The sequence below is a fragment of the Crocodylus siamensis genome, chromosome 3 (assembly GCF_052110815.1).
Source record: "Crocodylus siamensis isolate JL-2025a chromosome 3, ASM5211081v1, whole genome shotgun sequence".
In the NCBI taxonomy this organism is placed as follows: domain Eukaryota; kingdom Metazoa; phylum Chordata; order Crocodylia; family Crocodylidae; genus Crocodylus; species Crocodylus siamensis.
Window position 1 is genome coordinate 198,723,881 of NC_143397.1, and position 21,688 is coordinate 198,745,568.

The window sequence follows — 21,688 nt, forward strand, 5'->3', positions numbered from 1 at the left end:
GTGAATATGTGGAGGACTGCACTGAGGCAGGACAGGGCCCCCAGAGCAGAATGCTGGTCAGTGAAGGTAACTCAGGGCCCTGGGAGCCCTGTTCCAGTGCAGAGTCTGATCTGACCTATGGACCTGCCCCACCCACACCTTTATCTTTCCTGTGGGGCCAGAAGGTTGAGTAGCACTAATTTAAACCTTCAACTATAGAGATTTAAGGCATTTGCTTCCCTTGCAGAAATGCTTGGATTAGGTTTGGGGAGAATTTTATAAAACGGAGTTTTTCTGTTTCATCTTTCTTTAAGGTTTATCTGGGCTCTTTCAAGCTGAAGGACCAGGTACATAAAAGAGTCAGAGTTGGGTATGAATTACTTCATAAACTTCAGTATAATTTGCTAATAAGAGTGAATAAACACTTGAGCTGGGAGGATTTTAATAGATGCATAGCTGTTCTGATTTTCTGTTAGCTTGAAGGTACAATATATAATCTATAAGGCTAGGGACAGACATTACACACAAACTGGTGTAAGTGATCATAAACTGGTTTAAACCTGTAACCAGTGCATATAAAGCAGTTTCAAATGGCTGAAGCTGGTTTAAGATAAACCTGGTTGAATGTAGTATTAGACTTAACCAATTTGGGTCAAACCAGTTTATGCAATGTCTGTCCCAGACCCCTTCAGGTTTAACTTAAACCAGAGTTCCCCCAGCATTCCAGATGCTTTGCAGCTCTGGGTGGGGCTCTCTGTTCCACATCAGAGCTGGCTCCGCCCCTCTGCTCCCTGTCTGAAGCTCTGGCAGAGATAGCAGGCACAGCAGCCAGCATCTACCTGGCTTCCTTCTGCTCCACCCCCACCACTCTCTGCTCAACAGGGATTTCTGCTCCTCTCCCACAGCACAGACCATAGCCAGTGTGTGGTATGCAAGCTAATGCTGAGAGGTGTCTGTGTAAGGCAGACAGGACAGGGTCTGCTTAGGGCTTTTTGGAGCTAAAAGCAGAGCTTGAACTAATGACAGAGGCTTTTGTTTTCATAATGGGATGATAAACTCTGTGTTACTCCCTGCTGTGTAAGTAAATGCTGGGTAGCTCCCTGCTTGCTCCGTTGCTGGTCAGGAGCAGTGAGGAAGCAGGGGGGAACCAATCCCTCATCACAGCATCCTGCCAGGGCCAGGCTATGCCCCCCAGCTCAGCACTCTGGAAGAGAGGGAAGGCTGCTCTAGGACTCTCTGACTTCTAACCTGAGCCACTGCAGGCATGTGGCTGCATTTCTTCAGTCCAGAGGGGATGTGCACTTACAAACTGGTTCAACCTAGCCAGGTTAGACTAACCTGCAAAGATTGAATCAGTTCAGGGTCAGGCTTTTTCAATGGCTGTCCCTAGCCTAAACCCCTAAGTAGCCTGATGACTTTGTCACCTTGCTGGACAATCACCACCTAGTGTTACAGTGAAAATGTCATGACTAGGAAGAGGACATTTTAGCAAGGATTTTCTTACTGTCATTTCTTCTTGTTACACTTTCCAGAGCTATCAGTATTCTCACAGGGGGAAACTGCTGCTTTGGCATTTTTCAGAAAAATATGAGGTGCATTTTTTTTTAAGTCATGCATTTGTTGAAATTGCTTTTTGCTTGACAATTTTGTTGCTTAGATACTTGGCTGGAGTCTTCTGTCTAAGCTTTCCTTGGTGAGAAGCTTCCTGTAAGAGTTCTTGTGGATTTTTTTTCCTTTTCTTTACAACATCTGACTGTCATGATGCTCATATTTTAAAATGTTGCAGTTAAGAATATGCAGTATTTCACAGCAGCTGCCATGCTTCTTAATATTAGAAACGTAATATATAAAACAGCTATTATTTTGCATAATGTATTTTAAACAGCAAACCGAACAATTACTTGAAAGCAAAAAACATATTGCTATGTAAATTGTACCTCCTGCTCTGCAGAGTACTGTATTGAAGGAACTGGAAGAAAACATCACAATTTTGAATATTGATTTATTAATGAGTTCAGGGCATAGTTACTGAAGGTTTCCTTTATAATATCAATAATACTGAATGCTTGGTTACCTAATTAGCTAGGTATCCAACTGAAGTAAAGCAATTTCAGGTTTATTTGGTATTTAAAAAGTGGTAATTTACTGTATTATCTGGCTGATACAGATAAATACATTCAATTTTGACAGAGAAAATGAATAGGAATTTCTGTTTTTATGGCGGCTACTCGTCAATGCCTCTTAAGTGCCTTGGGAGCAAATACAACAAAATCAAACAATAGTAAATTGTAAGTCTAATAAATAGCTGTGTTAAAATGAATTCAGTGGCACTGTTCCAAAGACTAAAAAATAAAAATCATAATGGTTCTTTTTAAAAGAAACAATGATACAGAAAATGCAATAGAATTCAACCTGAAAAATACATACTTTTTTCATTTATAGGGGTGTACCAGTAGTTACTGTTACCATTCTCATTTTGTTTAATACTGTTTTCTCATGATGTGATGAACCCTCCTAGAATTGTTATTCTTTGCCTTTAGATGTATAGAGTTTTGTCAGTTCTTCACTTTGGCTACTGTTTACATACCTTAGGATTGTACTCCAGCCTTTACCTTAGTAGTTCAGGTCTTCTTTATGCAATTTCACTGGTTGTCCTATTACTGTCCTGGGTTATATCTTTAATGACTTGGCCACTTTGGTGTTGAAGAACAAGTATGTTGTAGAATCTCAAACTCAGTTTTCTCAGAATTTCTGTGATCAGTACCTGTTTCACCATTTATCAGTGGATGAATTGTTTCAGTAACCTCTTCAATGCATATATGATTCATACACATTTCTAATTTTTTAAGGTGACCTTCATTTGACAATGTACCACTGAATAATGAGTCTCAAGTGCTGATTACTGATGGTGTCCATCTTTCACTCATAACAGATATACATTTGACTGATAATACAAAAAATAGTTGTACTGTACAATTTCCCTTCAGTGATCAATACTTTTGGACATTGATTCTGTCACACTATCTCATTGCTCTCAATGGACTACTCATGGAGTATGTTACTACTTAATCGGTACATCTACACAAGACATTTACTGTGGAGTAGACTAATTAGCTCTGCAGTAAGCATCCTGCATCTATATATGTGGCTTTGTTAGGAAACTAATAAACTCTGTAGTGGGTTAGTACATGTAAATACAAGTACTACTCTACTGTGGAGTTTTTTACTCCTCAGCATCACAGGTATAGTGCTAATGTGGCTGGCTGGGGAATGGGGGTGCTTCAGTGAGGAGGCTGCATGGCAGCTAGCCCCATGCTGGAGAACCTTTGTGCCCCAACCAGCCCCTCTGCAGCATGTTGGGCCAGGTCAGAGTATCCCTAGACTGGCAGGCTGACCCCTGTTCAAACAGCGCACTCAGAAGGAATAAACTCCAGTATATGTGATGGAGCTTATTGCTGCATGCAAATAGCATGTGTAGATACACCTAATGTGAGTAAGGGTGGTGATACCTTTGTGGAGGAAAGAATTACATTGTATTACATTACTCCTCTCAACCTCAACAAGCATATAAACAAGTACACAAGATTAATTGAGAGTGCAATAATAATACTTCTGATCCAAAGTTCTCAATCAATTTAATAAATTAGGGGCAAAGGAAGTGGAGAGAAATCAAGTCATTTGCTGAAGCATGTTAACTTAATGAATTACTTTTATAACTGGGTTTGAACCTTGATCTCCTGACTTCTGTTTTACTGCTGATAACCTGTATTTTTTTTTGTAATCTTTTCCCTTGCTTAAAAATATATGGTCATTTTCAGAGAATGATTTTAAAAATTGCTCCAGGTTTTATACCTGCTTGAGTTTCCCTACAGATTTCTGTGGGAGATGTTTTTTCTCTTTCCTGTCCTTTGTTGAAAGATCTGTGCAATCAATGGGAGAAACTGACTGACAATAAAAATGGCAATGATACTAGGACCGAGCTACTGTCAAAGGCTACTAAATGAAGAAGCAGAAAAATAGAGAGCCATTTTTAATACTTGTTAGAGTTACCATAGGTTTTTAAATTATAAATAAGGGTCTACTCAATTTGCAATTCTGTGGATTTCATGGAAACTGCAATATCTGGGATTGTCCATGAAATCAGCTAAAAAAAAAGAAAAACTTAATAAAATGCTGGCTCCCCAGTGGGAGCCAGCGGTTCTTGCTGCTGCTGTGGCCCAACCTCACAGCCTGCCCAAGGGGAGGGAAGGGAACTGCCAGCTGGCATGAAGGGCAGCAGACAAGTTGGCAGCTGCCCCATCTCCCTTCACTGGGGCTTCTTTACCAATCAGTGCCAAGGGGTGAAGCCACCAGACCACATTCAAGAAATATATGTGGAATTTGCTATTTATATCACAGCCAACCTGCAACAATTGTTTAGTTTCTCCACGGTTTAAGTAGATCCCTAATTATAAATTGTGTTTTTTACCCTGAGGTGAAAGCATTATTTTGTGTTAATATGAATTGGAATTAATTCAAGACACTTACACAAAGCTTCCTCACTCCCTGCAGATATGAGGATGCTTGACCAGGACTGGCTTAATCAGTAAGAAGAAAATCTTAGGTTCCTTTTAAAAAATTATCTCTTTGTTCTTATTGTGTTCTCATTGGTTGAAGCAGGATGGGTTTATGGCTGACTGGCTACCACACACCTGCGGGGGGAGTTTATAATCGTTTCCTCCAGGCTAATATGCCATTCATTAAATCACTTTTCTGGTACTTCCCTTTCTTCCTGTGGTGGCTGTGGCAGCTGCATTTGCAGTCAGATACTCAGGAATTGTACTCAAAATGGGCCCTGTATTGGGGCAATACTTTACTTTTCAAAGAGAAGAGAGTAAAACAGCTTAGAAAGTTTAGTCATACCCTGTTGTGCACTTCAATCAGGTATATAGCAATAAAATTCAATAGACTTCTGCTTCCTGTTAACTTTGAGGTCAGTGCATATAAGGAACTTGGGAATAAAACTGATTTAATTATTGAAGGAAATCATTGACTTATGAATTTGCACAGAAAGCCATTAATAGAGAGACCATATAAACCTGATCTCTGTTTTCTTCTCTTCCTAATTTGAAATTTTTACAGTCCATAAATTTACTTAGTGGTATTTAAAGCTTGTCATTTTTTTCAGATGAGAGCATGAGTTAAGTACACACAGTTTTCCTCCTACAGATCTTCTGCTTAGCAGTGTGAGTGTTTGATTGAAACATATTGTCCATAATGTGTGCATAATACAAGGCATGCAGAACCTGCTGGTCAATATTTGCTCAAAGATTGATTTGGTAGTATGTTTTAACCTTTATCATATTATTGAACAGGTACTGGGAGGAGAGAATATTTTATATAGGTCTCATAACAGATTTGATATGATTACTGTGAAGTGTTCCACTTGCCTCTGCATTGAAACCATCAAGAAACTCATTTGGTGCAGAATACAGTTATCCAGGTGGTGGGAGCCAAAGAGGACTTGTTATGTCATCTAAGTATACTGGCTTTATTCCTACAGGCAACTCAAAGGTTCAGTTTTGATCTGTAAAGTGTAAAGCACTGTCCAAAGGCTCTTGTCCTGGTTGTCTGTCTGAAAAGCCATCTCTTTGTTTGGCAGCTGAGGTTAACTGGTATATACAAACTGATAACCTGTTGATGTTTGTGTGGTGTTGATAGTGTGGTGTTTTGGGGGTAAGATCTTTGCCTGTGACATTTACTTCTCATGCCTGTCAAGTAGAGCTTGAGTTTGCAAGTCTTGGGGATATAGTGATATTGTGACTTATTTTCTTAACTTTTTGCCTGACAAAATCTTGGTAAAGCAGCAGAGCAAAACTTATTTGAGGGAAATTCCATCCATTTTTATTTTTCTATTTTGAAAGAGGTAAAAGTCTTATATATATTTTTATTGGGTTCCATACATTTGGCTTGAGTTATATGTACCAAGCTCTAGTGAATTAACTGTTAAATATCAAGATTAAGACCCACATTAAAATTTGAGATTAACAGTTATTCTCATGAAAAAAAACAGTCCTAGAGATGTACAACATGTATAGTTGCAAATAATGCTCCTTTGCATGCAGCATCCTCACTTGCTGATGCATTTGGTAAGCTGTGCTGGGTAAGCTGGCAACAGGCAGTAGCTGAAATGTGAGTTCGGCCAGAGCACCAGGGGTGGTAAAAAATACCATCATAAAATTGCAGGGGGGCAGCACCTTGGCTTTCATGTTGAACTGAAAGATGACATCCCAGTCAACACAGCACCCTCTTGCAAGCAACATGGGTGGGAGGCTGTGGGAGGAGGACTGGACTTTTGGCTGCTGATAGTTATGAAAAGGTTTTCTTTACTGTGTCCCCCACGATTTAAAAAAACAACAACACCTTTTAAACATACAACATGAAAGGAAACGGGCAGAATGTGAATGTTATGTGTTTTCAGTTTCAAAAAGGATTTGACAGATTGGCTGGTACGTAGGTTCTAATGTAAGCAATCAAGTATAGACAAACATACATTTGGAGCTCTCTGATTGTGCTCTAACTTGGAGCACTACAAATTCCAAGCACAACAGCTCTGCACAGAAGGTAGAGCTGGGAGTGGAGAGCATAAGATTGCAGGATGCTGGAGGACTGAGCAAAATGAAGGACTTCAGAGACGTTTCTCCTTTCATAGTTTCATAGTTTCATAGTAGCTAGAGTCGGAAGGGACCTAGGTAGATCATCTAGTCCGACCCCCTGCCTTGGCAGGAAAGAGCACCGGGGTCAGATGACCCCGGCAAGGTGCTCATCTAACTTCCTTTTAAAAATCCCCAGGCTAGGAGCCTGCACCACTTCCCCTGGAAGCCGGTTCCAGGCCCTAGCCGCCCTGACTGTGAAGTAGCGCCTCCTAATATCTAATCTAAACTTACCCTCCGCCAGCTTGTGACCGTTATTCCTGGTCACTCCTGGCAGCGCACGGGGGAACAGGGACTCCCCCAATACCCGCTGATCCCCCCGACCAGTTTGTAGCAGGCCACAAGGTCCCCCCTTAACCTTCTCTTGTGGAGGCTAAACAGGTTCAGGTCCCGTAGCCTCTCCTCATAAGGCCTGCCCTGCTGACCCCTGATCATACGAGTGGCCCTCCTCTGAACTCTTTCCATATCGTCCACGTCCCTCTTGAAGTGCGGCGCCCAGAACTGGACGCAGTACTCCAGCTGCGGCCTGACCAGTGCCGCATAGACGGGGAGGATCACCTCCCTGGACCTGCTCGAGATGCATCTGTGGATGCATGACAGGGTACGGTTGGCCTTCTTGACTGCCTCCCCACACTGCCGGCCCATGTTCATCGTGGAGTCAATGACGACTCCAAGATCCTTTTCCGTCTCCGTGCTGGCAAGAGGGGAGTTCCCCAACCTGTAAGTGTGGTGCCGGTTCTTCCTCCCCATGTGCAACACCTTGCACTTATCAGTGTTAAACCCCATCCTATTCTCATCCACCCACCGTTGCAACCTGTCAAGGTCAGCTTGTAGCCTATTGCACCCTTCTAGTGCACCCACATCCCCCCACATCTTAGTGTCATCAGCAAACTTGAACAGGGTGCTTTCTACCCCCTCATCCAAGTCACTGATGAAGATATTGAACAGTGCGGGCCCGAGGACCGAGCCCTGCGGAACCCCACTGCCCACGTCCTTCCAGGTCGAGAAGAACCCATCCACTACCACCCTCTGGGTGCGGCCCTCCAACCAGTTGGCGACCCATTTGACTGTGTGGGCATCGACACCACAGTCTCCCAGCTTTTTGATGAGGACAGGGTGAGAGACAGTGTCGAAAGCCTTCCGGAAGTCCAGAAAGACTACATCCACAGCAACCCCTGCGTCTAATGATTTGGTGACCTGATCGTAAAAGGCCACCAGGTTAGTCTGACAAGACCTGCCACTGATGAACCCATGTTGGTTGCCCCTGAGCATGCATTCCCCCGCAAGGCCCTCCTGGATGTGTGCCAGGATAATTTTTTCAAAGAGCTTACCCGGGATTGAGGTAAGACTAACTGGCCTGTAATTTCCCGGGTCCTCTTTTTTTCCCTTTTTGAAGATAGGGACCACATTGCCCTCTTCCAGTCCTCCGGCACCTCACCAGAGCACCACGAGTGCTCATAGAGCCGCGCCAGGGGTCCCGCAATGACCTCGGCCAGTTCCTGTAGAACCCTAGGGTGAAGATCGTCCGGACCAGCGGACTTGAACACGTCCAGCCTCTCCAGAAGTACCCTAACTAACTCCTCGCTAACCCCTGGCCCAGGCGTGTCTCTCCCGGGGCCCAAGGGGGGCCCAGCAGGGAGGTGGCTGAACTGGTCCCTACTTAGGAAGACAGAGGCAAAGAAATCGTTAAATATGTTAGCTTTGTCATCTGGCGTGATGACTAAGTTGCCCATCGTGTCCTGCAGGGGCCCCACATTACCCGGGACCCTCTTTTTACCCCCTATGTATTTGAAGAAGGGCTTCTTATTGTCCTTAATCCGGGAAGCTAGTCCTATCTCCATCTCTGCCTTGGCCCTCCTGACTGCCCCCCTACATCCTCGGGCGACTGTAACATAGTCCTTCTTGGTGATGACCCCATCCCTCCATTGGGTGTATGCCTCCCTTTTAGCAAGGAGACATTCCCGGATGCTCCTAGTGAGCCATGGGGGTTTATGTGCCCTCCTGCTCCCTTTGACCCTTGTTGGGATTACCTCCCTTTGGGCATGGAGGATCGTCTCCTTATGGAGCAACCACTCACCTTCGACATCTGATTCCCTTCCCCTCTGGGTCCTCAGCGCTTCCCCAACGATCCTCCTTAGCTTGTTGAAGTCAGCCCTCCTAAAGTCTAGGGCTGTTGCCTTGCTGCAGCCCTTTGCCACCTTACGCTGGATGGTGAATTCCAGCAAGCGATGATCACTGTCTCCCAGGTGGCCCATCACCCGCAGCCCCCTCACCAGGTCATCACCCGTGGCCAGCACCAGGTCCAACAAGGCGTCTCCCCTGGTGGGGCTGTGCACCTCCTGGGTTAGATGGAGGTCCTGCACTCTGGCTAAGAACCGACGTGAGGGCCATTTTTAAAGGATGCTTTAGCCCAGGTGTTCCCAAAGTTTTTATGCTGCAGCCCTGCAAACTGTGGCCCAGAAGTGGCCACAGCTTGGCAAACCGCTGCCCAGCAGTCACAGCCAACCACGGCCAGAATTCCTGGCTGGAAGACAGGTAAGGATACCCCCATCCCCCAGGTGGGGAGGTGGGCCAAACCCTGTTCTGCCGCGGGCCGTGCAGGAGGAGTCGCGGCCTCTCCGCCCGGCTCTGGGGGGTCACGGTTTGCCACTTCCGGTCCAGCAGTTGACTGTGCTGCGGACTGGCAGCCAACCCACCATGGCCCAGCACTAGGCTGCAGCCCAGGGATTGGGAACCCCTGCTTTAGTCAGTTTTAAAGCACTTTGTTAAATATGAATATCTTCACCTTCACTGGTTGCAGCACTTCAGTGGTACTTGGCATGCTTCAAATGGCATGTTCATGGCCTAAATCTGTACTCACATAAATTATTTTGATACTTGTATGATGGTAAAGCAAAGGGACAGCCCTAATTTTAGGAGTGTGATTACATTTTTAAAATGACAGAAAACCTTGTGGAAGAGTTATATCCATTAATGGAAGTTCTGTATCAATGGCCAAAGCAACAGATTTTGAAAGGAGAAAATGAAAAAATTAGGACCTACAGACTAAAAATAAAACAAGTCAAGATGGTGACATGCACATATGTAATTTGAAAAAGTAATCACCTACGTAAGTGGAGTCAGCAAGTGGCTTAATCTGGTTTCTATGCAAGCCACTGTGATTCTTGATCAGTAGCAAGATCCTACACAGAACATACCTCTAAACCCCGTAGCTTCCCTACATAAGCATGGGGCGTAAAGGAATGGACATGTATAGCTGGGAGTTGTTGATGACAGAAGTGACTTGCTTCAGACCATATAATTCTCTGTCTCCTGTTACTCTACTTTATTCTTATGTCTTTTGTCATCTCAATGAGTAGAAGGGAATGTCAGATCTTTTAATTTTAAATTAGGAAAACTGGATAGTATTAGTCTAAAAGCCTGCCTTCATCAGCTTGTTAATTTATGACTTTAAAAATCCTCAAAAGTCTGTCCTTCAGTTGCCAGGCATAGGACTAAGATCTGCTGTCCTTAATTTCTATGGGACTTCTTCGCATACTTTATACTTCACATACTTCACAGACTTTTAAAAAATTATGTGGATCAAAAGAATTGTTGACTCTTTGTATAAATGTTTACAAGCTGTAAAGTGTTTTGTGTTCCTTTTAGTTATAACCTATGTCCAAAACTAAACATCACATTTAGATGGAATTTATTTTCTATACTGAGTTATGTGTAGGTTGAGCTGAACTAGCTTCTGTTCAGCAACTAGTCTGCAGTTAGCTTTCTTCGAGTTTTTAGCAAATAGCTCTATCTACACAATATTTTGGTTGATAGGTTTGTTTTGGGGTTCTGATCCTTACTCTTTGACTAACCAGTAAATATGTTTTAGCAGATGTAATGATAACTGATACCTAATTGAAGTCTCTCTTTTTGCAGCTGCACACTAAGTGTAACTCTGGAACAGGCTATAATTCTTGCTAGGAGCCATGGACTACCTCCTCGCTATATTATGCAAGCTACGGATGTGATGCGCAAACAGGTAGGCTTATCTTATACTTTAGAGTGTAATCATTTGCCATAGGAATTCCAAGAATGATATTCTCATTTTTCCCAACATTGATTGTGACTTGGATGATTATAGTGTCTTCCATAGAATAATCCTGAAGTAACTGTAGAAGACTGTCACAGTTCCGACATTCTGAATGTCTATCATAGCCATTAGTGAGCTTTAATAAATTAACCTTTTAAATGCTGACTATATTAAATGTATTCATATATTAAACTTTCAGATTAAGATCTTTGAATCAAATGTATTTAACTAGAGCTGTCAATTAATCACAATTAATGCCTGCAATTAATATGTTCATTTGATTTTGCATTTTTTTTAACATATATTAATCACTGCTTGTGATGGGGGAAAAGATGCTCATGCTACTCCCCCCCTTGCTGCTGTGTGCTTGCTTGTGTGCTGGGGGAAAAGTGGCCCCTCTCCCCTTGCTAGTGTGTGCCTGCCTGTGCTGCAAGAGCAGCCCCTCTCTTGGGGGCTGGTGCATGCCTGCCTGAGCTGCTGGGGGAAAAGTGGCCCCTCCCCCACGCTGCTGCTGGGCCACAGGTGCACATGGGCACACACGTGCATACGCACCAGTCAGACACACACACAGGTACATGCCAGCCAGCCAGACACAGACACCAGCCAAACAGGGTCCTTGGAGCAGACTCAGCAGCTGGTAAATAGACTCCCCCCATACACTCCAGGTAAGTGTTTGGGGGAGGCATGGGTTGGAGGGCTAGGTCTTGGGGACTATCTAGGGTTTGTGTATATGTGTGTACGTCGAAAAATATTTAAAATAAATTGGGATTCTATTATTGTTTAACTGCGTGATTAAAATTGTGATTAATCACAACTACTTTTTTAAATCTTGAGATTAATTATGATTATTTTTTTTAATTGTTCAACAGTCATAATTTTAACATTTTATTTTTAATTGTTTTTTTGTTTTTCATACCCTTCCTAGGGATAGACAGTTATTGGAGATAATCACAATAGCCAGAGCTCTCAATGGGATGTTCTGCCCAAAAAAACTGATGTGATCCTAGGTGCAGGATGTATAAAAATGGAATATCAAATAAAGGTAGAAAAGTACATGACATGAATAAGCCTCCTCCTGAAAACTGTCTACGTTTGTTTTCTGCCGTACTAGTAGAAATACTGGAACAGGTTCAAAGGAGGTCCCCTAAAATGATCCAGGGGCTGAAAAGTAGTGTTTTGGTAGGAGGTTTACGAAGCTTGACCTGTTGGAGAGAATTTGTACATGGTGACTTGCTTGGAGCATCCATTTACTTACACACCATACTAGGGAACTTCTCAACCCTGAGGACAAATCCATAGCAAGATCCAGTGTGTGGAAGCTGAAGTCAGAAAAAATTAACTTAAAATCAGATGTAGTTTCTAGCATTGAGGGCAATTAAACTTTAAAACAGCTTTCTAGAGGAGGTGATGAACTAATAGTTTTTCATTTGTGTGTGTGTGTGTGTGTGTGTGTGTGTGTGTGTGTGTGCACGCGCCTGTTTTCCTTTTGAAGTATCAGATATTGGTCATAGCTAGATATAGGGCAGTGAATGGCTTGGGTGGGTGGGGTGCCGGGGGACACAAAGCTTCATGGTGATATTAAAAAAAACAACATTCTTTCCAGAGGACAGACAGTATTCTAGTCACAGTATTTTATTTTATTCCAGTATTTTATTCACATGCATGAGAGTTGTATTGCTTTTCAGACTTGGAGTCAAAAAGGAATTCCCTCTGGTCAGACTGGAAGGGATGCTGGGCTGTGACCATCTCATGTGGTCACGTGTCACCACTAGCACAAGTGGTGAATGCAGGGCAGCTGCCCCAGGCACCAAGTTAGGAGGGGTACCAAAATCTCTAACTCCACAGAGTCCACACCCTGGAAGCAAGAGCAGTCCAAAATAGTCCCTGGCTGCTGCTGCTGTTTTAAGAACAGTGGCCAGAGTACAGGGTGGTGGCAGCAGCAGCTCAAATAGGGACTGTTTAGAGAGGGGTGGGCAAAATATGGCCCATAGGATTTCAAGGCCTCTCGCCCTTCTCCCTTCCCCATGCCAGCCAGCTGCAGCAGCAGCAGTCACTCCCCTCCCCATCTGCCCTGTCCTGCCCCCCAGCCCCCACTGTACATTCCAAGGCAGGGGTGCTGAGCTCCTGGCCAGGCTTCTGCCCAGTGAGGCTGCCTGTGTGCAACTCTGATCCTGCAGCTGTTCACAGCCCAGAAAGCCCAGCTCCCAGCAAGTTGGAGCTCAGGCACAGTTCTCCCTGCTGACAGGATGGGGGTGCAGGGGGAAGCTGTGGGTTATCCAGGCTCTGCTGGGCTGGGGCCTGGTAGGGGTGCAGGTGCCACTAACGCAGTACTGAGCTGTGTTTTCACGCATTGCTTTGGGCTACACCATATGGATGCAGCTGGTGTAGCTCCTGCCTGACCCTGATGTGGCTCCTACTGGCTGCACCTCCATGGCCTGAAGCGATGCACAGGAACAAAGCCTGGTACTGGCTTGACCCGGCCACATGCCCAGGATGGGGTGGGGAGCAAATAGAAAGGTCCTAGTGGAAGACTGGTGGATAAGTAGAAGTTGTCTTTCCTGAAGTTGGCATGGGAAGGATGTGATGATATTTTCCAGTTCCAGAGCAAATTCTGTGGTGGGGTTCTCCCCAAGTTCTTTATAGTATTTTGTGTCAGATAGTTTTCTGTCAGTATCACTGATGTAGTCTTGATGGTTAAGGAAAGGAGCTCCACCTTTGTCCACTGGTTTGATTACTCTTTAGTTGTTGGGTCTCAGGGACTGTACGGCTTTTCTCTCTGAAGGGAGAGGTTGTTGTGGTCCTGGCTTTTGTTGAGAATTTTGCTGTTAGCTTTCTTATTGAAATAGCCAATGTTATAGTCCAATGTGTAGTTATGATTGTTGGGAAGTGTCCAATCTGATATTTTATTGTTGTTTGTTTTCTTAGTTGTGGCAGGAAGGTTGTTAGAGGTGGTAGTGCCCTGGCTGTGGAAGTAGTCTTTCAGCAAAGTTTGCAGAAGAATTCTTCTAATTATCCACATATTAGTATCTTGTCAGGCTTCTTCTCTGGGAAGAAGTTCAGGCCTTTGGAGAATACAGATGTTTCCAAATAGGATAGTGTGTGCTGTGCTAAGTTGATGTTGGTATTTTGAGTGCTGCTGTCTTGATTCCCTCCTATGTTGTTGGTGAGGGTGAGATAAGATTTTATTATTTATAGAACAGCATACTATAAGTATACACAGTATTTTACAGAATGTGTAAGATGGGGAGGTTTTTCCTCCTACTTACAGTGGAAAAATAAGTGTATCGAGTAGGTACTTACAACCTACATTGGCTGAACATTAGTCCAGAAGATGAAATCTGGTTACTCAGCCTAGGAATCTGGTGGGTTTTAAGAGTAAATCAGAATAAAGCTAGGACATAGGAGGTGATCTGGGTACAAAAATGAGATAGAAACAGGGAAGGAGAAGAGGAGGCATACAGGATGAGGGAAAGGAATTAAGATAAACTGAAGGTAAAGGTCTAAGCAGTGGTCCTGAAAGGAAAGGGGTTGGACCTCAATACAAAAAGAGAGGCAAACTGTGAAAGGGTTTGAAGGGGCATGTCTGTAGTGGAGACTAATCTTACTGGCAATTTGTGGATTGGTTGGGGGAAGACATGGTAAAATATAACTTTCCCAGTGAAAGATGGGTTATAATAGTCCAATTAGAGAAGTCCAAGGTTTAGAAATTTTTTAAAATTATAAATATTAAGTAAAATGGGTTAAATGTTAGTGAGAGTATGGAGGAAAGGGTAACTAATGGGAAAAACTAGTAATGGAAAAAGAATACTTGTTTTAAATCCACACAATATACAAGTATTTTAGTCAGATATTAGTACAGATTTGAATCATGTAATGGAGATCCATTAGATCCAATGTGTGAGGTTATAGCGAGCCCCTATAGTTTGGCTCAAACTAGGAAAACGCATATTTGGTTAAAAATATAATAAACAGGGTGAAATGTATCCCAGTGCATAAGGTATATGAAAAGATCTGTGGTGTTGAAGCTCTGTATCAACTATTTGTGGCAAACGGGGCTTAAGACCTGGCAACAGCCTTTCTACACCAAGTTTAATTCTAAGCCTAGTTCAATTTACTTAGCATATTTTTGCTATTATTTTTATCTTATTTATTGGGGCAGGAAATGCTGTCCCTGTACCACCCCACCACCCACTCAGGCATGAACTGTAAGCCAATTAACATATTTTCGGTTTAAAGTGTAAGATGTAACAAGGGCCTTTAATGATGTTTAGTCAGATCACATAGGGCTCCTCAAAAAGTAAACTTTAACTTGATATCTTTTAAAGGAAAGCAACTAGTGTAAAATAATGAACCGGTAGTAATAAGTTGTTTCTACTTTTTCAGTTCCAGTTGGCTCGAGCCTTCCTAGCCAAAGGAATTCCTGTAATACCTAGTCAGAATGCTAAGGATAATAAGCCTGCCTTAGGGATCTACTCTATCAAGTGCTGAAAGCTTCTGGTTTCAGTTTTGTCTGACCAGTTTTCAGAAACTCTTGGTGCATCTATGACTCTGGCTTCTCTTCATGGCTTCTATGAATCTCTTGGGATTTATTAAATGAAAATGATAGAAACCATATTAGAAAACAAAGCAATGTTAGCCACTAGCAGTGAAAAAGTATGAGGGGCTCGACATATATCTTTGGCTTCTTTTAGAAGAGAGGAAATCTCATCTGGCTGGACTTCATTCTCCTTAGGATAAAATAGCAAGTGATTGGTAGGTGTTAAAAGAGATAAGTACCTCAGGACTATGTACACTAGGGCTGTGCAAAGCTTCAGTCCCTTATTCATTTTGGTGGAGATTCAGCACGATTCAGTGGCCAAATCTCCAAATCTGAACTGAATCTGAGGACCCTTTAATCTCTCCAAATTGAATCGGAACCCTCTAAATTGATTTGGAGAGATTCAGAAAGATTCAGAGATTCAGACATAGACACAGCTTTAAATATTTTTTCTACATACCTCTAGGTAGCAGGTGTCTCATCAATGCTGCAATGCTGGGGCTCATGCAGCATCCTACAGAAGCATGGGGGGCTCCCCAGCGTGCTCATCAGCAGACTCAGAAGGGGACCAGAAGCACTTCTGGTCCACTTGCAGGTCCACCGGGGGGGCCCATACCCCCCCAGCTTGGTGATTGGTGCCTCCTGGGTCTGGGGGGGCACCCAGTGTCCCCTGTAGCCAATTGTCGAGCCAGGGGAGTGGGGGGGGGGGGCAGCATGCTCCCTGGTGGACCTGGAAGTGGACCAGGAGTACTTTTGATCCACTTCTAGGTTTGCTGCCGAGCACATGGAGCCCCCCCCCCGCACACTCCTGTGGAATGTTTCATCCACCCCAGCTTCACAGTGTTCATGAGGCATGCCTACTACCTCAAGGTATGTAGAAAAAATGTTTAAAGCTGTGTCTGTGGCCAAATTACTGATTCTCTGTGTCATGGGGTGGCGCCCGCGAGTGGCCGTGAGCTCGCTAATGCCCCTTTGCTGTGCCAATTAGGGTGATCTGGCACCCTCTACTCGCCCGCCACGTCTTTGATGTTGAGGTTCAGAATGGGAGGCTGCCTACTTACACCTAACAACACCTTGCTGGTATCACCTCCGTTCCAAAGTGGGGGTACTCTCACTCCAGCCTTATGGGCAAATGCGTGCCTCCAAACCTCCCCTTCAGCATACCCCAAGCCTTGCAGCTGTTCCGTGGGACGTTGTCTGGTCCCCTGCCCCTCGGGTGCTCTCCCTCTGGCACCCTGGGCTCGTCACCCGCCTGGCGCCCCTGGGCCGGGCTCCTACCCACCGGCCTGTTACTGGCACCCCGGGCCTGTCTTGCCGCTGTCCGGCTACTACCGGCACCCCGGGGCCTGGCTCGTTGCCGCCGCCCTGTTACCGGCGCCCCTGGGCCTCGCATGTAGCCGCCGCCCTAGTTCCTCTCACCCCTCTCAGCGTCTCTGCTGCGCTCTCTGCGCTTGCGGCCCCTCTCGGGGTCTCTGACTGCGCTCACCGCGCCTCTCGCCCACTCTGGGGCCTGTACCGCGCTCCTCGCACTGCGCCCTCTCTGGGGCCTGTACCGTGCTCCTCGCGCTGCGCGTTTCCCGCGCTTGGGGCTCAGGTGGCCATAGCCGTGCCTGGCCCGTTGACCCTTTCTTGGGTCGTTTGCCCCACTGGGCAAACTGCCGCCCTCATGGGCTGGGGACCAAACCCTGTACCCCGCGCCACCCGGCGCAAACAGTTGTGCCCCACGGGCACTGTGCCTCTGCTGGGCACCGGGAACCCCCAAGCTGCTGGGGCGCTCCTGTGAGGCCTCCTCTCACCCCTACAGCCTCACTCAGTCCTCCGGTGTAACTATAACACAAGCTGAGCCAACTGGCTATAACACAATCACCACAGAGCCTCCCTGCTCGTAATGTAAACTCCGAGCCCCCCTCGGGCTCCCAACCCTACCTCTCGTCAGGGTGTTCTCGTCCCTAGCATCATCACAGCCGGTCAGCAAGGTAAGGCTGCAAGCCCCCAACTCTGGCCACTCAGCTCAGCCACAGAGCTCCTGCTCCTGCAACTGCCAGAAGGGAACTGCTAGCTAGGCTTTGGCCTAGCTGTTTATAAGGGCCTGGCCCTGCCCCCCTCCTGGCCACAAGCCCTGCCTGGTTGCCCTAGCAACCCCCATCTGTGTTGCTCCAGGGTGCTTCAGCAGCCCTATTCCTCCTGCTAGTAGCAGGCACCCTGGTGCCCTGCTACACCCCTCCCCTTCCCGGGTGGTGTCTCCTTAGGAGCAGGGTGCGGGAGTGCCCCGCGACACTCTGAATCAGCATTGAATCTTCAGATTCGGATTTGGCTGAATCGAATCAGGGACAGTGATCTGAATCAATGAATTGAATCACTGTCCCTGATTTGGGCTGAATCCAAATCGAATAACGGCCTCTTCGCACACCCCTAATGCACACACATTGTACTAAGACTGCTGGTCTATCTGAAGGAGGACTTTCCTCCTCCATTTCACCTTTCATAGCCAAGGATTATTTTGGTGATACAGTTGGTCCAATAAAAGATATCACCACCAAAAAAAAAAAAAAAAGAGAGAACCCTTGCCTATAAAAGGTGAAATAGAGGAGGAAAGTCCTGTTTAAGATACAGATCAGTGGTTGTTCAATTAATCAATGGTTGTCCAAAACTCAGCATTTCTGGTCCAAAGAAATTCTGATGTGTTGAATTGTTTAAAATTTTGCAATAGAATAATGTGGATGATACAATTGATGTAAAAATAGGTGGATATTTCTTTCTTAGATACCACTACAGATCAAGGTCTACCTATGATTAATGTTAATATTTTCATTTATATAGTATGTATACAGTTGCATTTGGTTAAATTAATCATATGTCAATCTCTACAATCAAGAATTTACTTTTGAAATTCATATATGTGTGTATATATATATGTATATATATGGCTAAATTTCATTCCACTTACTGGGTTTCTAAAAAGCTTTAGGCACTTAGGCTGCTTGCAGACATAAAAAAACAACAACTTGTACTTACTCAGCATGGCCTGCATTGAGCCCAGCACATACCCAGAAGAGGCATAGTTTCATAGTTCCTAGGGTTGGAAGGGACCTGAGCAGGTCACCTAGTCCGACCCCCTGCCATGGCAGGAAAGAGTACTGGGGTCAAATGACCCCAGCAAGATGTTCACCTAACCTCCTCTTAAAAACCCCCAGGGTAGGAGCCTGCATCACTTCTCTTGGAAGTTGGTTCCAGACCCTAGCCGCCCTGACCGTGAAGTAGCGCCTCCTGATATCTAACCTAAACCTACCCTCTACCAGCTTGTGACCGTTATTCCTGGTCACTCCTGGTGGTGCTCAGGGAAACAGTGACTTCCCCAATGCCTGCTGATCCCCCCTGACTAGTTTATAACAGGCCACTAGATCCCCACTCAGCCTTCTCTTTTGGAGGCTGAATAGGTTCAGGTCCCATGGCCTTTCCTCATAGGGCCTGTCCTGTTGTCCCCTGATCATACGAGTGGCCCTCCTCTGGACCCTCTCCATGCTGTCGCCATCCCTCTTGAAGTGTGGCGCCCAGAACTGGACGCAGTACTCCAGCTGCGGCCTGACCAGGGCTGCATAGAGGGGGAGGATCACCTCTTTGGACCTGCTCGAGATGCATCTGTGGATGCATGACAAGGTGCGGTTGGCCTTCCTAACTGCCTCCTCACATCCTTTTCCGCCTCCGTGCTGACAAGAGGGGAGTTCCCTAACCTGTAGGTATGATGCCGGTTGTTCCTCCCGAGGTGCATCACCTTGCACTTGTCTGTGTTGAAACCCATCCTATTCTCATCCGCCCACCCTTGTAACCTGTCTAGGTCTGATTGTAGTCTGTTGCTTCCTTCCAGTGTGCCCACGTCCCCCCACATCTTAGTGTCATCGGCAGATTTGAACAGGGTGCTTTTTACCCCCTCATCCAAGTCACTGATGAAGATGTTGAACAGTGCGGGCCCGAGGACCGAGCCCTGCGGAACCCCACTGCCCGCGTCCTTCCAGGTTGAGAAGGACCCATCCACTACCACCCTCTGGGTGCGCCCCTCCAGCCAGTTGGCGACCCATTTGACTGTGTGGGTGTCTACACCACAGCCCCCCAGTTTCTTAATGAGAACGAGGTGAGAGACAGTGTCAAAAGCTGAGTTAGTATGACCCAGATTTGCAACATCTGTATTGATTGGGCGCTTTAGTAGGGGTTTTTTGGCACTTTTATCTAATAGCTGATTGACTTTAGATAAAAGTGCCAAAAAGCCCTGTGGAAGTGCCTGATTTATACAGATGCTGCGGAGCCAAGTTGAACTAGAGCATTGCTTCTTCCAAGTAAAGTGTGTGGGGTTTTTTCCATGTTTGCAAACAGCTAAGTACAATACTATTCTACCCTATTCAAGTCCTGAAAATCTGTTAATGTTTCCTTTATTTTGTTTTGAGTTTGAATTTACAAGAGAGACAATAATGCAAAGGCAATTTAGGAGATAGCTTCCAATTCCTCTAAGATCTAGAAAATGCAATCAGACAATATTTTGTCAAACCTTAGTTTGAAAATCTAGCTCCCCAATTTTATCATGAATTTTTACCCATACTGCTCTTCCACATGTTGAGGCTTGTGTGTCTCTATAGACACTTTTCTGTGTTGCTCTTCAGTGTGTTTGACTCATACTTCTAATTAATTCAGCTTCACAGTATCCCTGTGAGGTAATGAAGTACTGTTTGTTCTATCTTATAGAGGACAGGAGACGCAATGAGATTAATTAATTTGCTCAAGTTTACACAGAGCCAAGAGCAAAGCACAGAGTTCCTCTTAGACTGAGTCTCAAAATAATGCCTTAACACTGCCTGCCTTTTCTGTGTTGAAGAAGCAGGTGCTCACTGGAAGCTTTCTTAGATCTAGGAAGGAACATGTAGTACTTGCTCATTCAAATTCTTATTATAATAAATGGGAGTTTTGCTGGAGTGAAGGGCCTGATATCAAGCCTCTTATTAGGAAGAGTGAGAGATGTCATGCAAATTAAATCAGAGGTATATAAGCAGTGTAGTTTTTCACTTCACAATCTCAAGTTTTGTTAAGCACTTCTCTTGCTTTTGGTCTGGATTGACGTTAATACAATATATGTTATTTAGCAAATTGGAGAACTGGAAAAGCTTCTTTTCGTGACTATTAGTTGTAGTTCCTTTTATTAGGATGTGTTTTTTTTTTCCTTGTTGGCTGCAGAATTTTTGTTAGGTAGGGCATCCTTAATGAAGCAAAATTATTAATAAAGTTTGTAGTGACATGTTTATTCAGGAGGTACACCAAAACTTGCATTAGCTGTATATGAAGCAAAATTGTTTTTCTCTTTTTCAGGGAGCAAGAGTGCAGAACACTGCCAAGAATTTAGGAGTGAGGGACAGAACACCACAGTCTGTCCCAAGGTAACCAAAGGGTAGACTTAATTGCTTGTAATTAAGACCTTTTCTAGTTTGTGACAGTTCTCTCTGCCAGATTCATGAATGCATGCAGCTCTCACAGAGTTGACTGTGTACTTAAGAGCAAAATTTGGCTTTATAAAGCCCACAGAATTACTTTGTTTTTTAATTGTTTTAATCCAATGAAAAGTAAAGCAGGTATAAAGGAAAAACCATATGCACCACTTAGAAAAGTTAAAGGAAAATTTTCTTTCTTCTTTTAAATCATAAGGAGCAGATTTGGCTTTTAAAAAATGGAGCAGGAGAGAATCCTTCCAGGCTGTGATCTTTCATGGGAAATATTTATGTCTGAATATTTTTTTATAAAATATTATACTGCAATATCTTATATGCTCTGTTTTTATAAAATATTATACTGCAATATCTTATCTAAATCATGTTTTCCACTAGCTTAAAAATGAGGCAGTATTTCTGTGTCTTACCAAAACATCCATTAGAATGAAAAATACGACTGTGCTGTATTTATGCGGACTTTAATGCTATAATGGATTTTAGACACTTGACAAATGCTTTCAAAGAAGTAAGGGGCTCACCGTTTGAATATAACTAAACTCACTCTGGCACTGTGTGTTTCTTCATCTTGGATTTGCCTTAAACTGGTTGTACTAATCTAGTTATTGTTTGCTAGGTTGATTTTAAAATATGATATTTTATTGTTAAATAGTAATTACAAATTGATATACTATATAGCTACATAGATGTTGATACATACATACATGTGTGTGCAGATAGATCTACTGAAGTGTTAACATTCCAGTAAAAATAAAGTAATAATTAAGAGAGATGAATAAGAAAAAATATCTGGAAAAGGGAGTGCAATAGTGAAATGGCTAAATTTGCAGGTGATACTAAATTATTCCTGGTAATCAAATTCCAAACTGATGGTGAAGAATTCATGGAAGATTTCACAGAACTGAGTGGACAAAAAAGTGTC

The 21,688-nt window shown here is 44.2% G+C and overlaps 1 protein-coding gene across 1 annotated transcript in view; it reads left to right on the top strand.

Moving 5' to 3' along the window:
• PREX2 (phosphatidylinositol-3,4,5-trisphosphate dependent Rac exchange factor 2) overlaps nucleotides 1–21,688 on the top strand; it is a 300,944-nt gene that overhangs the window by 275,744 nt on the left and 3,512 nt on the right. Inside the window, exons 38-39 of the mRNA XM_090040116.1 lie at nucleotides 10,590–10,692; nucleotides 20,633–20,700. Coding sequence (XP_089896242.1) covers nucleotides 10,590–10,692; nucleotides 20,633–20,700 — 171 coding nt within the window. The remainder of the gene's footprint in view (nucleotides 1–10,589; nucleotides 10,693–20,632; nucleotides 20,701–21,688) is intronic.